This window comes from Sciurus vulgaris, assembly GCF_902686455.1.
Source record: "Sciurus vulgaris genome assembly, chromosome: 2".
Lineage (NCBI taxonomy): Eukaryota > Metazoa > Chordata > Mammalia > Rodentia > Sciuridae > Sciurus > Sciurus vulgaris.
The window spans coordinates 125540623-125562378 of record NC_136462.1 but is presented as its reverse complement, the minus strand read 5'-3'; the positions used below and the strand labels follow the sequence as shown (position 1 = coordinate 125562378).

The following is a 21756-nucleotide window of genomic DNA, read 5'->3' as shown; positions in this document are numbered from 1 at the left end:
ATTACATGTAATGCAATCTATCCTCTTGTTTGATTGTTATTGCTTTAGGTGCTGTATCTAAGAAATCACTGCCTAATTCAAGGTCATAAAATTTTACATTTTAAGAGTTTTTAACAGTTTTAGCTCTTACGTTTATTTAAGTCTTTGATGTGTTTTGGGTGAATCTGTATAGAGATATGGGCCCAATTCATTCTTTTGAATGTGGATGAGGTTGTCCCAGAATTATTTGTTGAAAAAAAAAAAAATTACTTTCCCTTTGAATGATCTTAGCACTATTATTGAAAAATCAACTGCCATAATATTTGAGTGTATTTCTGTACTCTAGAATACTGTTCCACTGATCTATAATGAGTATTCATGCCAATGTCACAGTTTCGATTTCTGTACCTTATATTAAATTTTAAAATTGGGAATTGTTAGTTCTCCAACTTTGTTTTTATTCTTCAAGATTGTTTTGGCTATTCTCACCCATTCTTCAAAATCAGAAGAAATTCCTGATTATTTAATCCACACGGTCTTTCCTAAATTAGCCTAAGGGGATTATTCCCCTTTGCTGAGAACTAATGATTTAACAAACCATCTTTGTAAGAAGTCAAGAACCCTCAGATTTGGAAAGCACCTGGAAATTCCAGTTCACCCTCCACTTAGTGCAGCATTTTCCAATATCTTAACAATAACTTAGTGCTCCTAGAAATCTTCAATGATGTACAGCTCACCACCTTAGTATTTTATTCTACTATTGGGGAAGCTTTATAATTCTTATTCTAAGTCTCCTATAACTTCCAAATTACTTGGACAATGCACAAAGTTAAAAAATATCCTTTGCAATCTATAAAGCTCATTTCGCCTTTGTGCTCAATAAACTTTTAATATCCTATTAAAGTGGATATGGGCTATTATTCTCCTTTAAAAATAATAAAAAACATGTCTGAGAGAAGTTATCAAGATATGAAAACAGTACCTCTATCTCTAAATTCCATTCTTTTTAGTTATGACCCAAGATCTGGGACTGAAAGGGAAATCAAAGTCAAGCATACTATTTAGTAAGTCAGTCAATTAAGTATGGTAGTTGCAAGTATGCCAAAATGCTTTAAAGTATTTAAACAACAATAAAAGCTAGTTTTTAAAAAAAAATATTGTTTTTAGTTGTGGACGGACACAACACCTTTATTTATTTATTTATTTTTATGTGGTGCTAAGGATTGAACCCAGTGCCTCACACATGTTGGCGAGTGCTCTAACAGAGTCACAACCCCAGCCCCAAAATCTAGTTTTTGTGAACTGGAATCTGACCTATATTCCTAAGTGACACCACATGAGGTACTGTTATTTTTTAAATTAAAAACATAATTAAATGACAAACATGCTGCAATATGCTAAATTCTCATTTAAATATGAGGAAAACTCTTCAGAGCCAAAAAGCCAAAATGAAAGCAGTACCACCCACCTGGTGGCAGCATTCCCTAATTATAAGCAGAATACCTATAGAGAAAAAAGCTGTTCTGAAAACCCCAATGAAAAATGTTAGGAAATTCTTATTTAGCCACAGAGCAGCTACTCATATATACTCTCCCTGAGGGATGGTCTTCCTGTCTAAATAAATTTCCTTTGTGGGGGGCACACAGAGTGAAAAGGGAGAAAACAGATTACCTGGGTAGCTTGCCAAAACAGCTGATCCTACCCTGGGAACCGAGAGGGGACTGGATATGTCAACAAGAACCCACATATCCACACAGTCCAATATATACAATTGTCTAGTGGAAAGAATACTGGCCTACAGTCAGGTACCTGGGTTCCATTTTTAGCTCAAATGACCACATGACTCAGTCAGAGACTTCTTATGTTTCTTTTCACCTACCTTAGAGGAAGGAACACTCTTTGAATTTGTTATCAAACAGGGAAATCATGCATACATGTGTGTGTATAGATATCTAGATATATATATATTTTACATGTTGAAAACTAATCTCTTAAGCTCAACTGATTTGTCTATATATTTGCTATGCTGAAACTATGAATGGCCGACTTCTTTTTTAAGGTGCTTAAAAGTTAAATGCAACTTAGCCAGGCATGGTGGCGCATGCCTGTAATCCCAGCAGCTTCGGAGGCTGAGGCAGGAGGATCAAGAGTTCAAAGCCAGCCTCAGCAATTTAGTGAGGCCCTAAGCAACTCAGTAATACCCTGACTCTAAATAAAGTACAAAAAAAGTCTGAGGATGTGGCTCAGTGGTTAAGCACCTCTGGGTTCAATCCCTGGTCTCAAAAAAAAGTTAAATACAACTTAAAAGTCCTTTAAATCACACATGAAGAGTCTAAATTAAAAAAAAAAAAAAAAAATTAGTTGTAGATGGACACAATACCTTATTTATTTTTATGTGGTGCTAAGGATCAAACCCACATGCTAGGCAAGTGCTCTATCACTGAGTTATAACCCCAGCCTGAACCTAAATTTTTAAAAGATTTCTCTTAATATGGCATCACAGATCACCTCTGTACTCAGAGACAGTTGGAGTAAACTATGTTTTCCATATACCAGAATGGTATAGAAGTACTTCATATATTAGTTCACCAACCTATAATCTTTATTCTTTGTTAAACTATATAGCAATCACTATTTTGTCCTTAAGCTTTACAATTTTTTTCACAGCCAACATTCTAAAATTCGTTCTGTCATAAGACATGACATCTTTGTGTTTAGCAGGCTGTTTTCTTCCTTCTCAACTTCTCTTTCTCTCAAAACTGCTAGCTATTCAACCCTTGCTTTTAGAAATTCTCCTTTGGCTTTTACAGTCTGAAACTGATGAGGATCTAGATCTCTGTCCTTTGCTGGCTCACCTTCCTGACTGTTCTCTTGTTTTTATTTTTAGTTGTTAATTTTTAAAATTTTTTATTCTGTAGTTTTTAAACCCATTTTTCAGCCTATGCCCAGGACCTCTAAATCTCAGGCACAATACTGATCACTCCACACATTTAAATGCCTACTAGCTACCTGTACCTCCAAATAAGATCTCTTCATTTTGAAATTTGATCACTTCCACCTCACTTCTTAAAATTTCCTCTAACCATGCTACCTTTTCAGCCTCCCTGTGTAAAGAAACCATACCACTGCCATTATGATAAAACCAGGAGCTTTAAGACCCCTTATTTCTGATACAGTGGATAACTGAATCTTGACATTTTTCCTATTTCTGCTTTCAAAGTATCCCTCATGTCTGTCTTTCCTTCCTTCCTTAATTAATTAATTTTTTTGTAATGTTGATTTAACCCAGGGGTATTTTACCACTGAGCTACATACATCCCCAGCCCTTTTTATTTTGTGACAGGGTCTCACTAAGTTGCTGAGGGCCTTGCTAAATTGCTGAGGCTGGCCTCAAACTTGTGATCCTCCTATCTCAGCCTCCCGAGTTGCTTGGATTACAGATGTGTGACATCACACCTGGCTTAAATTTTTCTATTTAACTAAAAAAACCAAAAATTGTTCACTTATGATTCATATTTATGAATTTACAATATGCTAGGGAGATTAGAACTTGTGTTGGCACATAGTATATTTGTTTGTTATAGTAAAATCTTGCAAATTGGCTAGTTATGTCAATCATTTGTTGGGAATGAGATAAAAACCAAGGAGAATTAGCTAACTTAAATTCAAAATTTAACAAACTTTAACAAATATTGCCTGATATATCTGTTACTACCATCCCAACACCATGCACAATGGACAGTCACTGGTCAAGGCATTTTCTCTCTTTAAATCATGCCATATGATACACTGCTCATCTTTGGGCTTATTTCCAGAGTATCCACCCTTGGCTAACACATTAGGAGAATGTAACTAACTAAGCAGAGATTATTTAAAAGCCTCCTAAATGACCTCCTTGCACTGTGTCTCCCTGCTAAGAAAGACATCATAAAACTTTCAAGTCTCCTTAGATTACTCTGATTCATGTATAATTGGGATATAAAGAGCATGGAAAGAATGTGAGGCACCACAGCTTGTGAATACAAGTAACTGAATGTGACTACTGCACTGTAAGTCACAGATGGGGAAAGAGGGGGTGCCTGCCAACCAAGTAGAACAGTTTCTCAGATAACCTAGTCTGAAATCCAAAGAACCACATTCCTTTGCGCTAGGCAAGTGCTCTAAGCTACAACCCCAGCCCCTAAAATATTCTCTTCATAATGAAAACATAAATATTTTAAGGAGGCAATTTTTAATACATGTGCTTAGGCTAGGGTTTGGCCTGTAATACTCAAGAGTTAATAAATGATAAACTACATGCTAGTAGTTCATATGCAAACCTTGCAGATCTTCTGTTTCCGGTACTGCTTTGTCCACAGATGTACTGTCCACTTGGGAAGATGCTACAGATTCTGATAAAAGTGACTGATTTGATACAGGGCTATAAAAGCAAAAATATTTTAAATTTTATTTTATTAATGGAAAAAATTTTTTTGGTTTGTTTTGAGATGAGGCCTCAATATGTTGCCCAGCCTGGTTCAAACTCTTAGGCTAAAGCAATCCTCCCACCTCAGATTCCCATGTGCTGGGACAACAGGTGCGTACCATCATATCCCAGCATTATTTCAATTTAAAAAATGATCTCTACACATATTAACTAAAGTAAATAAGTTAAGAATCAACTTACCTAAGTAGATCAATAAGAACACCAACACACCTGTTTATAACATAATCACAGAGCTTTGAAATGGAGACTAATTTGGGCTAGAAGTATGTGTTTTGGAAACAAAGCAATACCATGTGAATGCACTAAATGAAAAGTAGCATGATAAAGGTATGTTCAAAGAATCCTAATGCAAAGTTGTAAATGATATTCTGGCACAGAACTGAATAACTCATGAATTAGAAAAAAGAAATATAGTACAAATGTACTGGTTCCAACAGAATAAAACAAATATTTCTGTAAGCAGGCTTCTAACTCTGACTTTAGAGTTATAAAGAAAAATATGACACAAAACAAATATAAGTACCAAATATAATACCCAATATGGTATTAAAGAGAACCTGTGACAAGACTTTTTTTTTTTTTTGGCGGTACAGGGGATTGATCCCAGGGGTGTTCTACCACTGAGCTACATCCCCAGCCCTCTACTTATTTATTTACTTTTACTTATTTATTTAAAGACAGGGTGTTTCACTTAGTTGCCAAGGTTGGCCTCAAACTTGTGATCTTCCTGCCTTAGCCTCCCGATTCACTGGGATTACAGGTGTGTGCCACCACACTCAGCCAACAAGAATAGTTCTTAAATGCAAAGTACTAATAATACTTGCAGACTAAGACTGCAATTTAAATAACTGACTCAAAACTCTTCAAAATGACTTTAGGGTGGGTCAGGATATAGTATGAGGAGGAATAAAGGAAGAGATATTTGAAAAGGAAATCTAAGACTTAAAAGATCTCACTCCCAAGTGGAAAAAAAAAAAACAAACCTTTTTCTAATTAGTGAGTTAGATATAATTTTAGGGCGATTAATCCTAAAGTAGCTTACACAGTTTTCCTTAATAGAACTGGCCAAAAAAATAAAAAATTTGTTCCTTATTTTTCACGAGTTTTCCAATTACAATCTGGAAAGTCCACCTTACCTTGGCTGCATAGATGAAGATGTGGAGTCTAATGCTGACTGAGCTTCTGGGACACTGCCATCTGTGCACTGAACTGGTAAAGATTCAGACAGACTACTGACAGAAGTTGCTGTAACAGTACCATAATTCATGTTAATGGTTCTATACTATGGACAGACCAATAACATCTTAAAAACAAACAAACAAACAAACAAAAAAACCCCAAAGTCCTCTTATTGCCCATGCTCCATTACTTTACTTTCCAAGGATAGTTATATTTACTTGAGTTATGCCTGTTTTCTTTCTTTTTTTATTTTTGTGGTACTGGGGATCAAACTCAGGGCCTTGTGCTTGCAAGGCAAGCACTCCACCAGCTCAGCTATCTCCCCAGCCCTGTGCCTGTTTTCTTAAGGTAGTAAGAGTTTTTGTAGCACAGCAAATAAGATTGTGGAATGGCTTTACACTATTACTCTTAGTCCCTACTTTCCACCATGACGATCACAATGTATAAAAGAAATGTTACTGAGATAAATGTGGTAATGCAAGTACCATGTGACAGCAGAAAATGGTTTTGGATACACTAGGCCAAACAAGTGTATTTTAATTATGAGATGTTGAATTACCGAGATCACTGTAATTACAGAATTACTTACCAGGTGGGCTTATTCTACCATTACTACTATTCTGTCTTTGAAGATGTTCTTTATAGCATACTGAACACATGCCATTTGTACGAGGGTTTCCATAAAATCCGCAGCCAGTGGAACAAAGCATAGGCACTTGGCTGTGATTAGTTTCTTGAGCCATGTTCCTCTGTTGCACACCTGAAATTTATACAGAATTAATAAAGAACTCAGACACAAGACTTCAGTAATAATTATCCTAATATGCTTTCTAAATAATAAAGGACAAAACCCCACATATGCACCACACCTCTCCCCACCAACCACTCTATATAACTGTCCCAAGAGCTAGGGCAAAAATTAATGGAAAATAAAAACCAAAGGGCACACTGAACTTTTATCTCCAATCAGCTCTACACAAGGAAAGAGGCCTGTTTTTGTGTTTGTTTTTCTTTGATCACAGACCCTTTATTTCTACATCAGCAACTCTGACACAGACTTGAACATTTCTTTTTCTTTCCTTCTTTTTTTAATTTGTGAGAGACCTGTTTTGAAGACCATACCATTTAAAATTAAGAAAAACTCTTTAAATATAGTTCAGTTGGACTCTTCTAGTAATGAAAAATATACATCATTAAGTTTTGCTATATGTTACACTAATCTCTAAACATAGGCCCAAGTCATCATGTTGACTTAGGACCAGACTTCCTTAAAAAGACTCCCAAAGCGCAAGAAATAAAAACGAGAATCAAATGGGATGGATTCAAACTAAAAAGCTTTTTCTCAGCAAAGGAAACAATCAATAATGTGAAGAGAGAGCCTACAGAATGGGAGAAAAATCTTTGCCACATGCACTTCAGATGGAGCACTAATCTCCAGAGTTTATAAAGAACTCAAAAAACTTAAACCCAAAATACAAACAACCCAATCAATATATGGGCTAAGGAATTGAGCAGACACTTCACAGAAGAAGATACACAATCAATCTACAAACATATGAAAAAATGTTCAACATCTCTAGCAACTGAAGAAATAAAAATCAAAACTACCCTAAGATTTCATCTTACTCCAATTAGAATGGCTATTAACAAGAATACAAGCAACAAAAGGTATTGGCAAGGATGAGGGGGAAAAAGTACACTCATACGTTGCTGGTGGGATTACAAACTGGTGCAGCCACTTGGGAAAGTAGTATGGAGATTCCTTAGAAAATTTTGAATGGAACCACCATTTGACCCAGCTATCCCATTCTTTGGCCTATATCCAAAGGACTTAAAATCAGCATACTACAGTGATGCAGTCACATCAATGTTTATAGTAGCTCAATTCACAATAGCTAGATTGTGGAACCAACCTAGATGCTCTTCAGAAGATGAATGGATAAAGAAACTGTGGTATATACACCACAATGGAATATTACTCAGCCACAAAGAATAAATTATGGCATTTGCAGGTAAATGGATGGAACTGGAGAATATCATGGTAAGCAAGATAAGCCAAATCCAAAAAAACCGAAGACCAAATGTTTTCTTTGATAAGTGGATACTGATACATAATGGGGGCGGAGGGGTGTGTGCAGGAGGTGGGTAAGTGAAGAATGGAGGAACTTTGGATTGTGTAGAGGGAAATGAGGGGAGGGGAGGGGGCGGGGGGTAGGAAAGATGGTGGAATGAGACTTGACGTCATTACCCCATGTACTGTATGGTTACACAAATGGTGTGACTCTACACTGTGTACAATGAGAGAAATGAAAAGTTGTACTTCATTTGTGTACAATGAATCAAAATGCATTCTGCTGTCATGTATAACTAAATAGAACAAACAATAAAAATAAATGATTTTTTTTTAAAAAGAGTCCTATAAAAGACAAACATTGTTCTCTCAATCATTCTCCTTTAAGGACCAGTCCTATAGAATAACTAGAGTATAACTGAAGAATAAAGAAAAATATACAAGGCATGCGCTTCACAGCATATTCATAATATTGATAAACTGAACATAATGTAAACAGCATTATAATGGATTTTTTTAAAAGTATGATACATACTAATGACAAGTTATGCAGCCATTAATATTTTAGAATATTTTCTGATGGAAAAAATGTTGGTAATGAATGAAAAGGTACAATATGAAATATATATACAACTGAGCTGGGCATAGTGGCGCATAGCTATAATCCCAGTGCCTCAGCTGGGGCAGGAGGATCACAAGTTTGAGACCAGACTCAGCAATTTAGTAAGACCTGTCTCAAAAAATAAAAGCGCTGGGATGTGGCTCAGGGGTTGAGCACCCCTGGGCTAAATCCTCAGTACCCTCCCCAAAAGAAATACACACACACACACACACACACACACACACACACAATATGTTGCCAATTAGGATGAAAAGAGCATCTATCAATCATCAAAAAGGGCAGTAAGAAAACATCCACAGATAGCAAAACTAATGACTTTTCCCCCCGATTAATACCTTTTCTGTACTTTCAAGATTCCGTAAGGTAAAGATACTACTTGCCTAATTGGAAAGAAAATTAATTTTTAAAAGTATTTAAAATTTTAAAAACTAAAAATAAAATTAATAAGACAGGCATCAGTCAAGTGACACTGTGACTCAGGAACTATTTGGTAACCACATGAAAGCAATAATCAATTATAGCAGATGGAAGAACCCCATGTGCCATTTCTCCCATACAGCAATTGGTTCTTTGGCATGAATAACAAGACAGACGGTAATAACAAGCTCTTTCTTATTAAAAAACAACCACCCCCTAAAAGGAGGTTACTCCAAAATGGGGGTATGTGTACAGCAGAGATTATTATGTTCAAAGATCATGAAGAACAAGACAAACCAAAGGAGAAAATGTTTTGCAACTGAAATTTTCTTGAACTGATAAACACCTAAGGGAAGAATTCACTATTCACTGTTACCAGGTTTTCCTTTATCTAAATTGTTTGAAAAGACAGCTGATGGGTAGGGAGGATTTAATATAAATTTCAGAACCAAGAACAATAAAAGCATTTGACTGGATTACAAAAGGAGCAGTAGGCTTAATATTTGCCTTTAAAAAAAATGTCCTAAAACTATTTAGTATTTAGATGTTTAGTCTAGGAATATAATTGAAGATTTTGACAAGCTTCTTTCTTATTCTATAAAAGTCATTTCAGAATCCATACAATCTTTTTATACATATGCTACTTCAGATTCCTCCCTTTCCTGTAGCTGTATAACATTATATCAAATTAAAAGATATTGATGGTGGTATAAAACACAAATGTCTAATATTTTGATTTTTTTTTTTTTGGCCCATGTTCCTGAGGGATATTGATCTATAGCTTTCTTTTACTTATTTTTGGTTGTAGGTGGACACAATGCCTTAATTTTATTTATTTATGTATGTATGTATGTATGTATGTATGTATGTATGTATGTATGTATGTTTATGTGGTGTTGAGGATCAAACCCAGGGCCTCACACATGCTAGGCAAGCACTCTAGCACTGAGCCACAACCTGCAGCCCCTATTGCCTTCTTTTGTATAATGTTTTCCTGGTTGTGTTATCAGGATAACTGTGTCAATAAGTGATGGAGCTGGGTTTCAATCCAGGTAAGTCTGGATACACCAAAGTTCACATTTAAAGCGTGGTTCATAAAAGGCTATGGAGGTCAAGACTTTTCAGACTAACAAGTTATTTGTCTTTCTCACCATTCTGATGTGAGTGCTAGTGGTACAAAAGCAACAGTGGATAAAACAGTCAGAGCCTAATCAAGGAGTCCAAACAAGGCAGTGGCACCAAACTGTACTAATAGTCAAGAGTCTTCACCACCACTCTCTCAACAGTAGAAAGTATTCATTTTAGCCAGGGACAGTGGTGCTTGCCTGTAATTCCAACTACTTGGAAGGCTGAGGCAGGAGGATTGCAAGTTTGAGGCCAACCTCAGCAATTTAGCAAGACCCTGCCTCAAAAACAAAAATAAAAAGGGCAGGGGATATAGCTCTGTGGTAGAGTGCCCCTGGGCTCAATCCTCGTATTCAAAAATACGTATATTAATTTCATTAAATCTTGTCCCAAACACATGAATCTTGTTAACATTTTGTGTAGCTAACTGGGAGGCATGTATGAACCATTCCTGATGAATAAAGAAATATGTGCAACTTTTCACATTGTGAGCTGACTAAATTACCTTTTCACATTGAAAAAATGACTGATAAAACTATTTATTTGGACTGCAGTATATGACTGATAAACTAGTTATTCGGAATGCAGTATGTGGCAGATATTTTCTTGAAAATGAATGAAGTGACCTGTCACACTGATAATATTCTTTCAAGGATAGTATTCAAGCATTCAAATGAAAAAAAGCTTCACAAGTCTTTAACCTTTTGAATGTTTCTGGTGAGATCAGTAGTGATATTAATGAAATGTGATTAGTCAATATTAAATCAATGAATGCAAGATCTTCATAAGTCAGTAAATCAGTATTTTCCAAGTATCCAATGCATGAAGGTACAAAATTACTTATGAACAGAAGATTCACTAGAAATGAAAGATGTCAAGGTTGATAGGACAAAAAGGTTTTATGTGGTTTCAGATTCTACAACACAACTATTTCTTACAAAATAGCAGCTGTCAAGTTTTAGTGTAGTATCAAAGAGCAACTACTTCTATTATCTGAAAAAGTTATTTTTTCTTTTTCCAACTACATATGAGCCCAGATTTGCTTTATAGCACTGTATCAGATGAATCAAAGGCAACCATGACAATCTTGCTATTAAGCCAGACCTTAAAGAATTTGCTAAAATGTGTTAGTAATGCAATTCTTATCACTAAAGAGTATGTATATTTTGGGGGTAGGAGTACTTTGCATCAATTTTTTAAAAATAAAGTGTTTAAAGTATTTCTCCATTTCATTTATAACATCATGGTTAGCACTAAATATAATCCTCACAAACAAAATCTCTTTAGGGTATATTAGTCACTAATTTTGAGACTGTAAGGTCCTAAAACCAAAAATTTTGAGAATTCACTGCTGCACCAAAATGTGCATTTTCAACATAGGCAGTAGCACCTCAAGGAGGCAAACATTGATTCTTTGAGGAAAGAAGGCACACAGAATCCTCTTTATACATAAAACACAGATATACATACTATATATAAACAGATATACAGTATTATCTTTGGATTTAAAATTTTACAGAGGTGGGTGTAAGTTAAGAAAAAAATAGAGCTGGAAATATAGCTCAGTTGGTAGAGTGCTTGCCTCACATGCATTAGGCCCTGGGTTCAGCCCCTAGCACACTACACACACACATACACACACACACACACACACACACACACACACACACACACACACACAGAGTCTCAAAGGGCTCTTCTTGGGAGGAATGGGTGATAGAGAAAAAAGACTTAAAAACACTGGTCTATACCATAACTAAATGATATTGTCTATTAATGGCATTAAAATGATATTGACAAATCTTTTAGAATTGTGATTGGCAATCATAAACACCCAGAAGAGATAAATACTCTACTTTTACAAAAACCTCAAGTAAATATTCACAGATAAAAAAGTACAATATGTCCACCAAAAAGCTTTTCTATTATAATACTTGCTTCAAAACAGTAAGATTAAAATTCAAAGCCATGTAACTCTAGCAATTTTCCCAAGTCTAAATGCCCTGCACAGCAACAAATTAACAATGATTTTTTAAATCAAAAGGCACAAAAGCTTTCATGAACTTAAAATATACAACCTGTGTTTTCATCTTGAGGACAAAAACAAAAAAACCAGTACCTTCATATGAAAGATTCTGAAAGATCCAAAGTCATAAAAGGATGACTTAGTTTATCTGAAGGTATAATGGTATAGACAGAATAGCTATGGAGAAACTGGAAGTCCTGCTGCCCCTTGGTGGTGTAACTTTTTGGTAAACAACTTGCAGAGCACAACAATCTGGCATTAAAATGATCAGAGATGAAAAGAAGGTAGAACAATTCCTTAACTGCTGCTACACAGTGGGATTCTAACACTACAAATCTCAGGAGACACAGTGAGAATACTCTACCAGACAAAAATGGATTAGCATGGCGTAATTTTTTAAAAATTTATGAATGGAAGAGAATTCGAGTTCAGATTCTTTATTACATTCATAATCAAATTTATAACTCATTATTCCCTCTAACCACTTAGAGAGTACTCAATAAAGTAGTTATTCGGAGTTTCCCGTGGGGCAGAAACTGTTTTTATTTTACTTATCTATCATTTAGTCCTCTCAAGAACACCCCGTGCTGGTGTTACCAATATCCTTTTCTTTCTTCTCCAGCCCAGTACTGGGAATTGAACCTAGGGACACTCTACCACCCTAGCTACATCCTTCACAACTTTTAGTGTTATTTTTTGAGTCAGTGTTTCTCTAAATTGCCCAGGCTGTCCTTGAGTTTGTGATCCTTCTGCCTCAGCTTCCTGAGTAGCTGAAATTACAGGCCTGAGCCACTATTTTAAAATGAGCAAAATGATCCTCAAAAAGTCTTAATTTTCCCAAAGTTGCACATCTAGCAAGTAGCTACCATCAGTATCTTTTAACTGAACTTAAATGGGAAAATGACTCCATATCTCTAATTCTGTGAGCATTCATGAAGTCTTATTTTCGTTTGAATATTAATTTAAAATTTCATTAATTTATTTAATCTTAAGACATTATCCAGCTTTAATTAGCTGTAAACACTCCCCTCCCCCACTCCAGTACTGGGGATTGAATGCAGGGGCACTCTTATCACTGAACTACATCCCCAGTCCTTTTTATTTTTTGAGATGGGGTCTCGCTAGTTGCCTGGGCTGGCCTCTAACTTATGATCCTTCAATCACTGGGTTAGAGGTGTGCACCACCATGCCTAACTAACTGTAACCACTGGAGAAAAATTGTTTTTTGCTTTATGTCTTTTTACCCAAGAAGTTCTTATCAGTATGAAAAATTCAAAATTAAATGTGTTAAGACTGCTAAGAAAATTTATTACCAACTTAAAATTCTGACAAAAGAACAGCAATGAATGAATACAAATAAATAACCTCAATTATGACAAACATGTCAATTAAATTTATTTCCCTTTGCTTCATTTCCTAGAGCTCAATCAGCAACTTCTAGTAATTTTCATTTGAAATATCTCATACTCTTTCCAGTTGTTAATTCTTGTCACTTCACACCTACAAGGTTTTTGGTTTTGTTTTCTGTTTGTTTAGTACTGAGGACTGAACCCAGAGGCTGTATATATAACACATGTATTATTTTAATTTTTTCCCTTTATTTTACTACCCTTCCTCCCAATCCACTTATTTAACTTCTCCTGGAATGCCCAGTTCTTATCATACTACTTCTGATTTAGTTATTTTATAATAATTGCCCCTGAGGGGAATAGTTAACCTATCATCCATGCTCTCCATAAATTACCCCAACCAGCTTAATTTCCATGGAAAGTACACTATGTGAAAGGGAATGGCTTGGGAATCACGCTGGCAACAGTTCGAATCCAAGTTTTGCTGTTTTATTACCTTGAACAAGTTACTAAAGTACTGTAGCCTCAATTCCCCAAGAGGGCACTTAAATCATCTGTGTAACCACATTAAATAATGCATACAGAAAGCATAAAAATAGTGCCTAGAACATAGCAGAAGCTCAAAAACAGCTCTGCCTGAAAGTAGAGAACGTTTGGTTCATGCTCATTCCTAGGAACAAGTTTTTAACTCATATGGTTCCTTTCTTAGTAAATGCTGTCCATTTTTGTTCTCTGCCTATAACAATCCTATCTATTTCAGCAATCAGCTCTGTATTTCTAAAAAAGTTGCCTGTACCTCCCCTTGGGGCACTCAATATAACTCAACAAGTATACAACTCATTTCCCAGCTAAACTGTTAAGTATCTTCTTCAAATTCCTGTTATGCCTAATATGAATCCTACAAAATATTTTACTTCATTATTGTTAAAAGTTTTCATGTCCAGCAAAAAATGATTATTTCCCATTGAAAAGGAGAGAAAAGAGATCACGAAAAACTGTTTTTACTCTGCAGTATTTGTAACTTCTATACTGAAACAGCTATTCAATAAGAATGACTAATAATAGCCTAAGGCAGATATAAAATGCATGAATATTTTTCACTTTACTGTTTTGCTTTCTCCTCCTGCAGGAAACAGGGAGGAAATATAAATTTACAATGATGAGTTAGTCCAGAGAAGCTGTGAACTGGCCAACTTGGGTTAAATTTAACTGTCATGTTTGGTTGGTCAGCACATATTGATTTTTAAAAAAAATGTTATCATTCACAAATAAACTCTGAACAAAAAGAGGTAAGGAAAGCCCCTCCTACCTTCTGCCTTTATTTTTATTTGTTTACTTATTTATTTTGCAGTGCTGGAGATTGAACCCAGGGCCTTGTGCTTGTTGTACTTGACAGGCAAGCACTCTATGAACTGAGCTATATTCCCAGCCCCGTTTTGTCTTTATTTAATGACTAGAAGATTAACCACTTAAAATTGGCTAATTCTCTGTAATTATAGAAAATGGAAATCCTAGAAGGGTAAAAAGTAGAATTTATGGTATATCCTAATAATTTTTATATGTTTGGGGTTGAAGGTGGGGCCAAGAACATACAAATATTGCCCATATGATAGTTTGTTTTCAGAGATAACAAAAAAAATCTAGGAAAGTTCATTAGGTAAATAGATCAAAAAATATGACTTGATATAAAACACGGGAGAAATGCTACTCACTCTGATATAAGAATAGGGACTTTGGATTAGGGTTCTTACTGTACTGAGGATGCTTTGTAGTTCTCTCTGTATAGCAGTCCCCAGTTCCCTATGTCAGGTTTTCTTTCCTGCTGTTGCTTGGGCTGAAAGACAAAAAGGCGCGAGTCTGGCTAACATGAGGATAACATCTGTGGGGATACTACATATTCTTTCCCAGCAAATAATTAATGCATCATTTCCACGTTTAGGCCACATAAAGTTTACTGCAGTAAATAGGAATCTCAGTTATTGTTATAAAAATAGTCTCCACTGGCAGATATGATATCTCATCAAAAGGGTACTGTACTTGGTAGCTTTTTCCTGATATTGAACTTTAGGAAATGAAATAATATATAGTACACATACACACATTTTTGTGTCTGGCTTCTCTCAAACTGTTCATGAGGTTCAACCATGCTGTTTTATCTGACTGACAGTTCATTCATTCTTATTGTTACATAGCGCATTCTGCTATATAAGTAAACCACAATCTATTCTAGTGCTAATATAAATTTTGCAACCTTCTAGTTCATATTGCAATTATGAATGTTATTTTATGTATCTTCTAGCTGAAAAACATATAGTTTGGTTCAGTACATACCTAGCAGTGGATATACTGGGTCATAGAGTATATGGATATTATTATTTCATGCCAAAGTGGTTACACTAACCACTCTCCTAGCAAAGTATGAACATTGTGGTTCTTCCATATCTCAACAATATTCAGTATTATCTGTTGCATTGGACTGATAGCCCTAAAGACATGTCCATGTCCTAATTCCTGGAACCTGTAAGTACTTCTTCATATAGCAAAAGATGACATTAAATTTAGAATTAATTTTTTAATTAATTTAATTTTTTAAAAAAATTTTAAATTAATTTTTTTTGTGTGTGTGGGGGGTGCTGGGGATTGAACCCAGAGCCTTGTACGAGGCAAGCACTCTACCAACTGAGCTATCTCCCTGGCCCTAAATTTAGAATTTTGAGAAGAAGATATATCTGGATTATCCAGGTGAGCTCTAAATGGAATTACACGTATCCTTTGAATAAAGAGCCAGAGAGAAGGGAGGTTTTAAGATAGGCATATAGTAACACTTGATATCTGATTTCTAGACTCCAGAATCAAGGGAAACATTTCTTTGCCTTTTAGCTACCAAGTTTATATTTGTTACAAAAGCCCTAAGAAATTAACATATCTGTCTTTTTATTTTAAATATTCTTGTAGGTATGTAGTAATGCGTCAAGGTAGTCTTATTAATTTTCACTGCCATTAAGTCTGATGAGCATATTTGTTATATGCTTATTAGCCATTTAGATGTTCTGTATCCTCTTCTATTAAGTGCCTGAAGTTTTATGGGCTGGGGTTGTGGCTCAGTGGTAGAATACCTGCCTGGATTCCATCCTCAGACCAAAAAAGAATATTTGTGCATGTTTTCTGTTGTATTGTTTCCCTTTTGCTTCCTATGGCTTCAACTTTTCTTCTGGTATCTTAGATCAAAATCATCTAAATCTAAATTTTGTTAACAAATGTTCTTTTTTAAAATAGTTGGTGCTTTTAGATGTTAAATAAATGTTTGCCTACTGCAGGGTCATAAAGACATTCTATGTTTTTCTTCTCAATTTCGCTTTCATATTTAGATCTACAGTCCATCAAGGTTTTTTTTTTTGGTATGAAACAAAGTAGTGTTTAAGATGCATACTTTCCCTATAGGATATCTAATTGACCCAAAAATATTTACTGAAAAGACCATCCTTTTCCTACTACAACCCATTCTCATCTTTTTCCATACCACAGGCATCACATGTGAATGGCTTTTTTCGTTGGTTCTCAATTCTGCTTCACTATTCTATTTGTCTGCCCTGTTTTATTTATTTTTTTTAGGAGAAATTGATTTTTTTTATTAAAAATCATAAATTTACATAGGGCAATGTTGTTTGATTCATTCTGTTATTTTCCCCTCCCCCCACCCCTTTTCCCTCTATACAGTCCTTCCTTCCTCCATTCTTACCACCCTCCTTATCCCTAACCCTAAACCTAACCCTAACCCTAACGCTAACCCCTCCTACCCCCCATTATATGTCCTCATCTGCTTATCAGCAAGATCATTCATCTTTTAGTTTTTTGAGATTGGCTTATCTCACTTAGCATGATATCCTCCAATTTCATCCATTTGCCTGCAAATGCCAGAATTTTATCATTCTTCACGGCAGAGTAATATTCCATTGTGTATATATATGCCACAGTTTCTTTATTCATTCATCAACTGAAGGGCATCTAGGTTGGTTCCACAATCTGGCTATTCTGAATTGAGCAGCTATGAACATTGATGTGTCTGTATCTCTGTAGTATACTGATTTTAAGTTCTTTGTGTATAGGCCAAGGAGTGGGATAGCTGGGTCAAATGGTGGTTCCATTCCAAGCTTTCTGAGGAATCTCCATACTGCTTTCCAGAGTGGCTGCACTAATTTGCAACCCCACTAGCAATGTATGAGCGTACCTTTTTCCCCACATCCTCGCCAACACCTATTGTTGTTTGTGTTCTTGATAATCACCATTCTAATTGGGGTGAGATGGAATCTTAGGGTGGTTTTGATTTGCATTTCTCTTATTACTAGAGGTGTTGAACATTTTTCCATATGTTTGTTGATTGCTTGTAGATCTTCTTCTGTGAAGTGTCTATTCATTTCCTTAGCCCATTTGTTGACTGGATTATTTTTATTCTTGGTGTAGAGTTTTTTGAGTTCTTTATAGATTCTGGAAATTAGCGCTCTATCTGAAGTATGAGTGGCAAAGATATTCTTCCACTCTGTAGGCTCTCTCTTCACATTACTGATAGTTTCCTTTGCTGAGAGATAGCTTTTTAGTTTGAATCTATCCCAGTTGTTGATTCTTGCTTTTATTTCTTGGGCTATGGGAGTCCTGTTAAGGAAGTCTGATCCTAAGCCAACAAGTTGAAGGTTTGGACCTACTTTTTCTTCTATAAGATGCAGGGTCTCTGGTCTGATTCCAAGATCCTTGATCCATTTTGAGTTGAGTTTTGTGCAGGGTGAGAGATAGGGGTTTAATTTCATTCTGTTGCATATGGTTTTCCAGTTTTCTCAGCACCATTTGTTGAAGAGGCTATCTTTTCTCCATTGCATATTTTTGGCACCTTTGTCTAGTATGAGAAAATTGTATTTATTTGGGTTTGTGTCCATGTCCTCTATTCTGTACCACTGATCTGTGTATTTACCCTGTTTTAAATTACTAGAGTTTTAAAAATATCCTTAGGAATATTAGAATCAATTACTAAGAATCAAACTTTGTCTGCTAAGGGTATCTAGTATCAGATTTAGATATCTGGTATTATTCTTACTAATGACTTCATCAGTTATTTTTATTCTTGGCTCTTTTCATTTCCACACAAATTTTAGATTAAGTTCATCTTTGGGGTAGGGGGAAGGCTGTACCAGGAATTCGACCCAGAGATGTTCTACCACTAAGCCATATTTCCAGCCCTTTTCATTTTGAGAAAGTGTCTTAAAAGTTGCCCAGACTCAAACTTGTGGTTCTTTTTTGCCTGTCTTCTGAGTGTCTGGAATGACTGGGATTATAGGCAGGTACCACCATACCCTTCCAGTTTACTAATTTCTACTTAAAAAATAGTTTAATATGTTAGACTTCTGTTCAATCTACACAAGGGAAAAGAAGAAGGGGAAGGGGGAAAAGATAAAGGAAGAGGAAAGGGAAAAGATTAAGCATCTTTAAAAACATTTAAAAAATGTTTGTTGTTTTAAACTTACTTTAAGGCACTAATCTGTTATGCAGCTACTGATGACTAATATAATTACTATATAGTTACTGGTATATGTCTCTGCTTCTGTTCTTGCCTTCCAATAGTCTATTTTCAATAGAGCAGGCAGTGATCTTGGGTAAAATATAAATCAAACCACAGTGGTTGCTTATTCAAAACCCTCCACTGGTTGGCTAACTCACATAGGGTAAAAGCAACTCATAATGATGACTTAAGGGATCCTCATAATCCGCCCCACCCCCTGCCTTGCCATTGCTTGATTCCTCTTCTAGTTGTCCCCATTATATACATGCCAGGTATGTTCCCATCTTGAGATCTTTGTACTCATTCCTTCTATTCCCCAAAATTCTTATGACTAAGCTCCCTCCATCTCCCTTAGGTCTTTGCTCAAATGTCACCTTTTCAGGTAGGCCTCTCTCAATACTCTATTTAAAATTGCCCCCACTGTACTTTATAATCCTTCTCAGTGTTACTCTTCTTTAATGCCTTTATCTTAATCTACTATTAAACTTATTCTGTCTTCCCTCTAAAATATTACCTTCATGATGACAGGGGTTTTGTCCATTTTGCATTTTGTTCACTGATGCTTAAAATAGAGCATGGCAAATGGTTAGGCACTTAATTCTTTTTTTTTTTTTTTTTTTTTGGTACTGGGGGTTGAACTCAGGGGCACTCAACCACTGAGTCACATCCCCAGCCCTATTTTGTATTTTATTTTACAGGGTTCTCACTGAGTTGCTTATTAGCACCTCACTTTTGCTGAGGCTGGCTTTGAACTCGAGATTCTCCTGCCTCAGCCTCCCGAGCCCCTGGGATTACAGGCATGCACTACCACACCCAGCTTGGACACTTAGTATTTGTTGAATGCATGACTGAAACTGCTCTATCATCTGCCAGCATACTGCTGCTGGTAGGTAAGTATTTACTCCAAGGCAAGAAACTAAAAAAGATTGTTTTAAAGAAACTGAATTTGGCTGGGTATGGCAGTACATTTGCCTTTAATACTGGCTAATTGGGAGGCTGAGGCAGGAGGATCACAAGTTTGAGGTCATCCTTGGCAACTTAGTGTTACCCTGTCTCAAAACAAAAAATGAAATGGGCAAGGGATGTAGCTCAGTGGTAAAGTGCTTCTGGGTCCAATCTCCAGTACCACAAAAATAAAATTAAAGAAATTGAATTTGTGTTTAAGGAAGAGAGCAGGGCCTGCCAGCAGGGTAAGCAGGAAAAACATGGTTATACAGTTTGTACAATGGACAAAAATGCCTAGCCTCATGCTCTAAGCATTTGACATATTTTCCAATTGAATTCACTTAGAAATGGGTTCATTTAGCAATCTGCCTAATTTAGTATATACCAAACAGTAATTTTATGAGTTTAATTTAACTTGTAAGTCAATTTCATGTTCTCAAAACTGCTCTTGGTTCTGTATTGCTTAAAGAGTAAGACTTACTTTTTACCTACACAAGGCCACTTAGTATATATATATATATAAATATAAATATATATATATTTTTTTTTTCCAAAAAGGAGGGGAACTCACTCAAAATTTCCATGGACACTCAGTAACTTTTCTTCTCAAAAACACAAAACAGACTCAACATAAAATAAGATCTGTAATACGTAAGATCTGTATACATAAACTTTCTTTTTATTTTCTCCTCTTTGACCTTAAAGCTTGTAAGCCACATAACCCATGGCTTTCATGCATTCAACCACGCTTCACACCTCCTTGTCCAACCCTTCTAAAGAATCTCTTTTACCCTTTAAGGCAAATCTCCAACTTGTAAATGACAGAGGTGGGATTCCACAGGAGAAGTATGGCTGCAGTCTACCCTCTAAGTTGACTCTGAAGCATCTCTCTGAACTCCCTAGGGATTCTTAAGATTCTTTCAGAGATCCAGGAGGTCAACAGTATTTTCATAATACCAAGAACTTGCTATTATCTTTTTCACTTGACATTTACACTAAAGCAAGAGGGTAAAAGAGTTGGAACCTTAGCATGAACAAAGGCAGAATACTAAGCTGTTCTAGTAGTCACATATTCTTTATCACCATGAAGTTTCATATAGGCATATTCTTGATGACACAAAATTATTAATTTTATTACATCTTGATAGATTACACTTCACTTTATTCTTTGACCTACTCTGGGATATTGGTACCCCAGAGTAAAAGCCTTCCTCATTCTAGTTTCCCATCTACATACTACAAATTGAAGTTTATCTCTGGACAGAATCTAGGCTCACAGCTACTAAATCATCCCATTTCAGAGAAAAAGCCTACCGAGGAAATAAATGTCTATACAAATTGAGAGGTAAACAACTACAGCTACTTATAATAATGTCATCTTTCATATGAATTGAAATATGGTTAATGAATAAGTAAGTCTGTTAAGGATAGAGAGACTAATATATTAAAAAAAACAAATTTAACACACAAAACAATTACTTAGTTTGAAAGGGTTGTAACTGCAGCATTCTAGATTAGGTCAGCAAAATTTTCCCTTTGTAAAGCATCAAACAGTAGATATTTTAGGTTTTGTGGGCCATTCAGCCTCTGTCACAATTGCTCAAATTCACCTTGGCAGTGAGTGAAAAAGAAGTCATAGACAATTGTGATGAAATGGATGTAGCTGTGTTCTAATAAGACTTCTATTTACAATAAGATGTGACTGAAAAGATTTTGGTTAGCAGACCACAAGTTCTGGCAGTTCCTTCTCTATGATCAATGCCAGGCACGTAGGAGGTACTCAAACACTGGGTGAATAAATGAAAGATTTGAAAATTATTTTGGTTAGAAATATTATCAGGAAAAATATAACAAAATTCCATGGCTGTAAGCCAGTTTTACTGTCTTTTATTATAGAGCTCTTTGTTCAAGGATGTCTCAATAGACTTCTTTGTGGTGTCTATTACTCTGCAAGGCACTATAAAAGACACATGTTTATGACACATGGTTCTGCTCTCTAGGATCAATGT

General features: G+C 35.7%; 1 protein-coding gene across 8 annotated transcripts in view; it reads right to left on the bottom strand.

Annotated features, from left to right (window-relative positions):
- Positions 1-21756, bottom strand: part of ZFAND6 (zinc finger AN1-type containing 6) — a 73439-nt gene that overhangs the window by 10066 nt on the left and 41617 nt on the right. For 4 of the 8 annotated variants that reach the window (XM_079128452.1, XM_079128453.1, XM_079128458.1 and 1 more), the window contains 3 exons: positions 6234-6404; positions 5602-5710; positions 4299-4399 (listed from right to left, as the gene is read on the bottom strand). In XM_079128452.1, coding sequence (XP_078984578.1) covers positions 4299-4399; positions 5602-5710; positions 6234-6387 — 364 coding nt within the window. In that variant the 5' untranslated portion in view covers positions 6388-6404. Of the gene's footprint in view, positions 1-4298; positions 4400-5601; positions 5711-6233; positions 6405-14966; positions 15089-21756 lie in introns of all 8 variants that reach the window. The other 4 variants (XM_079128455.1, XM_079128457.1, XM_079128456.1 and 1 more) reach the window with 2 other exon arrangements.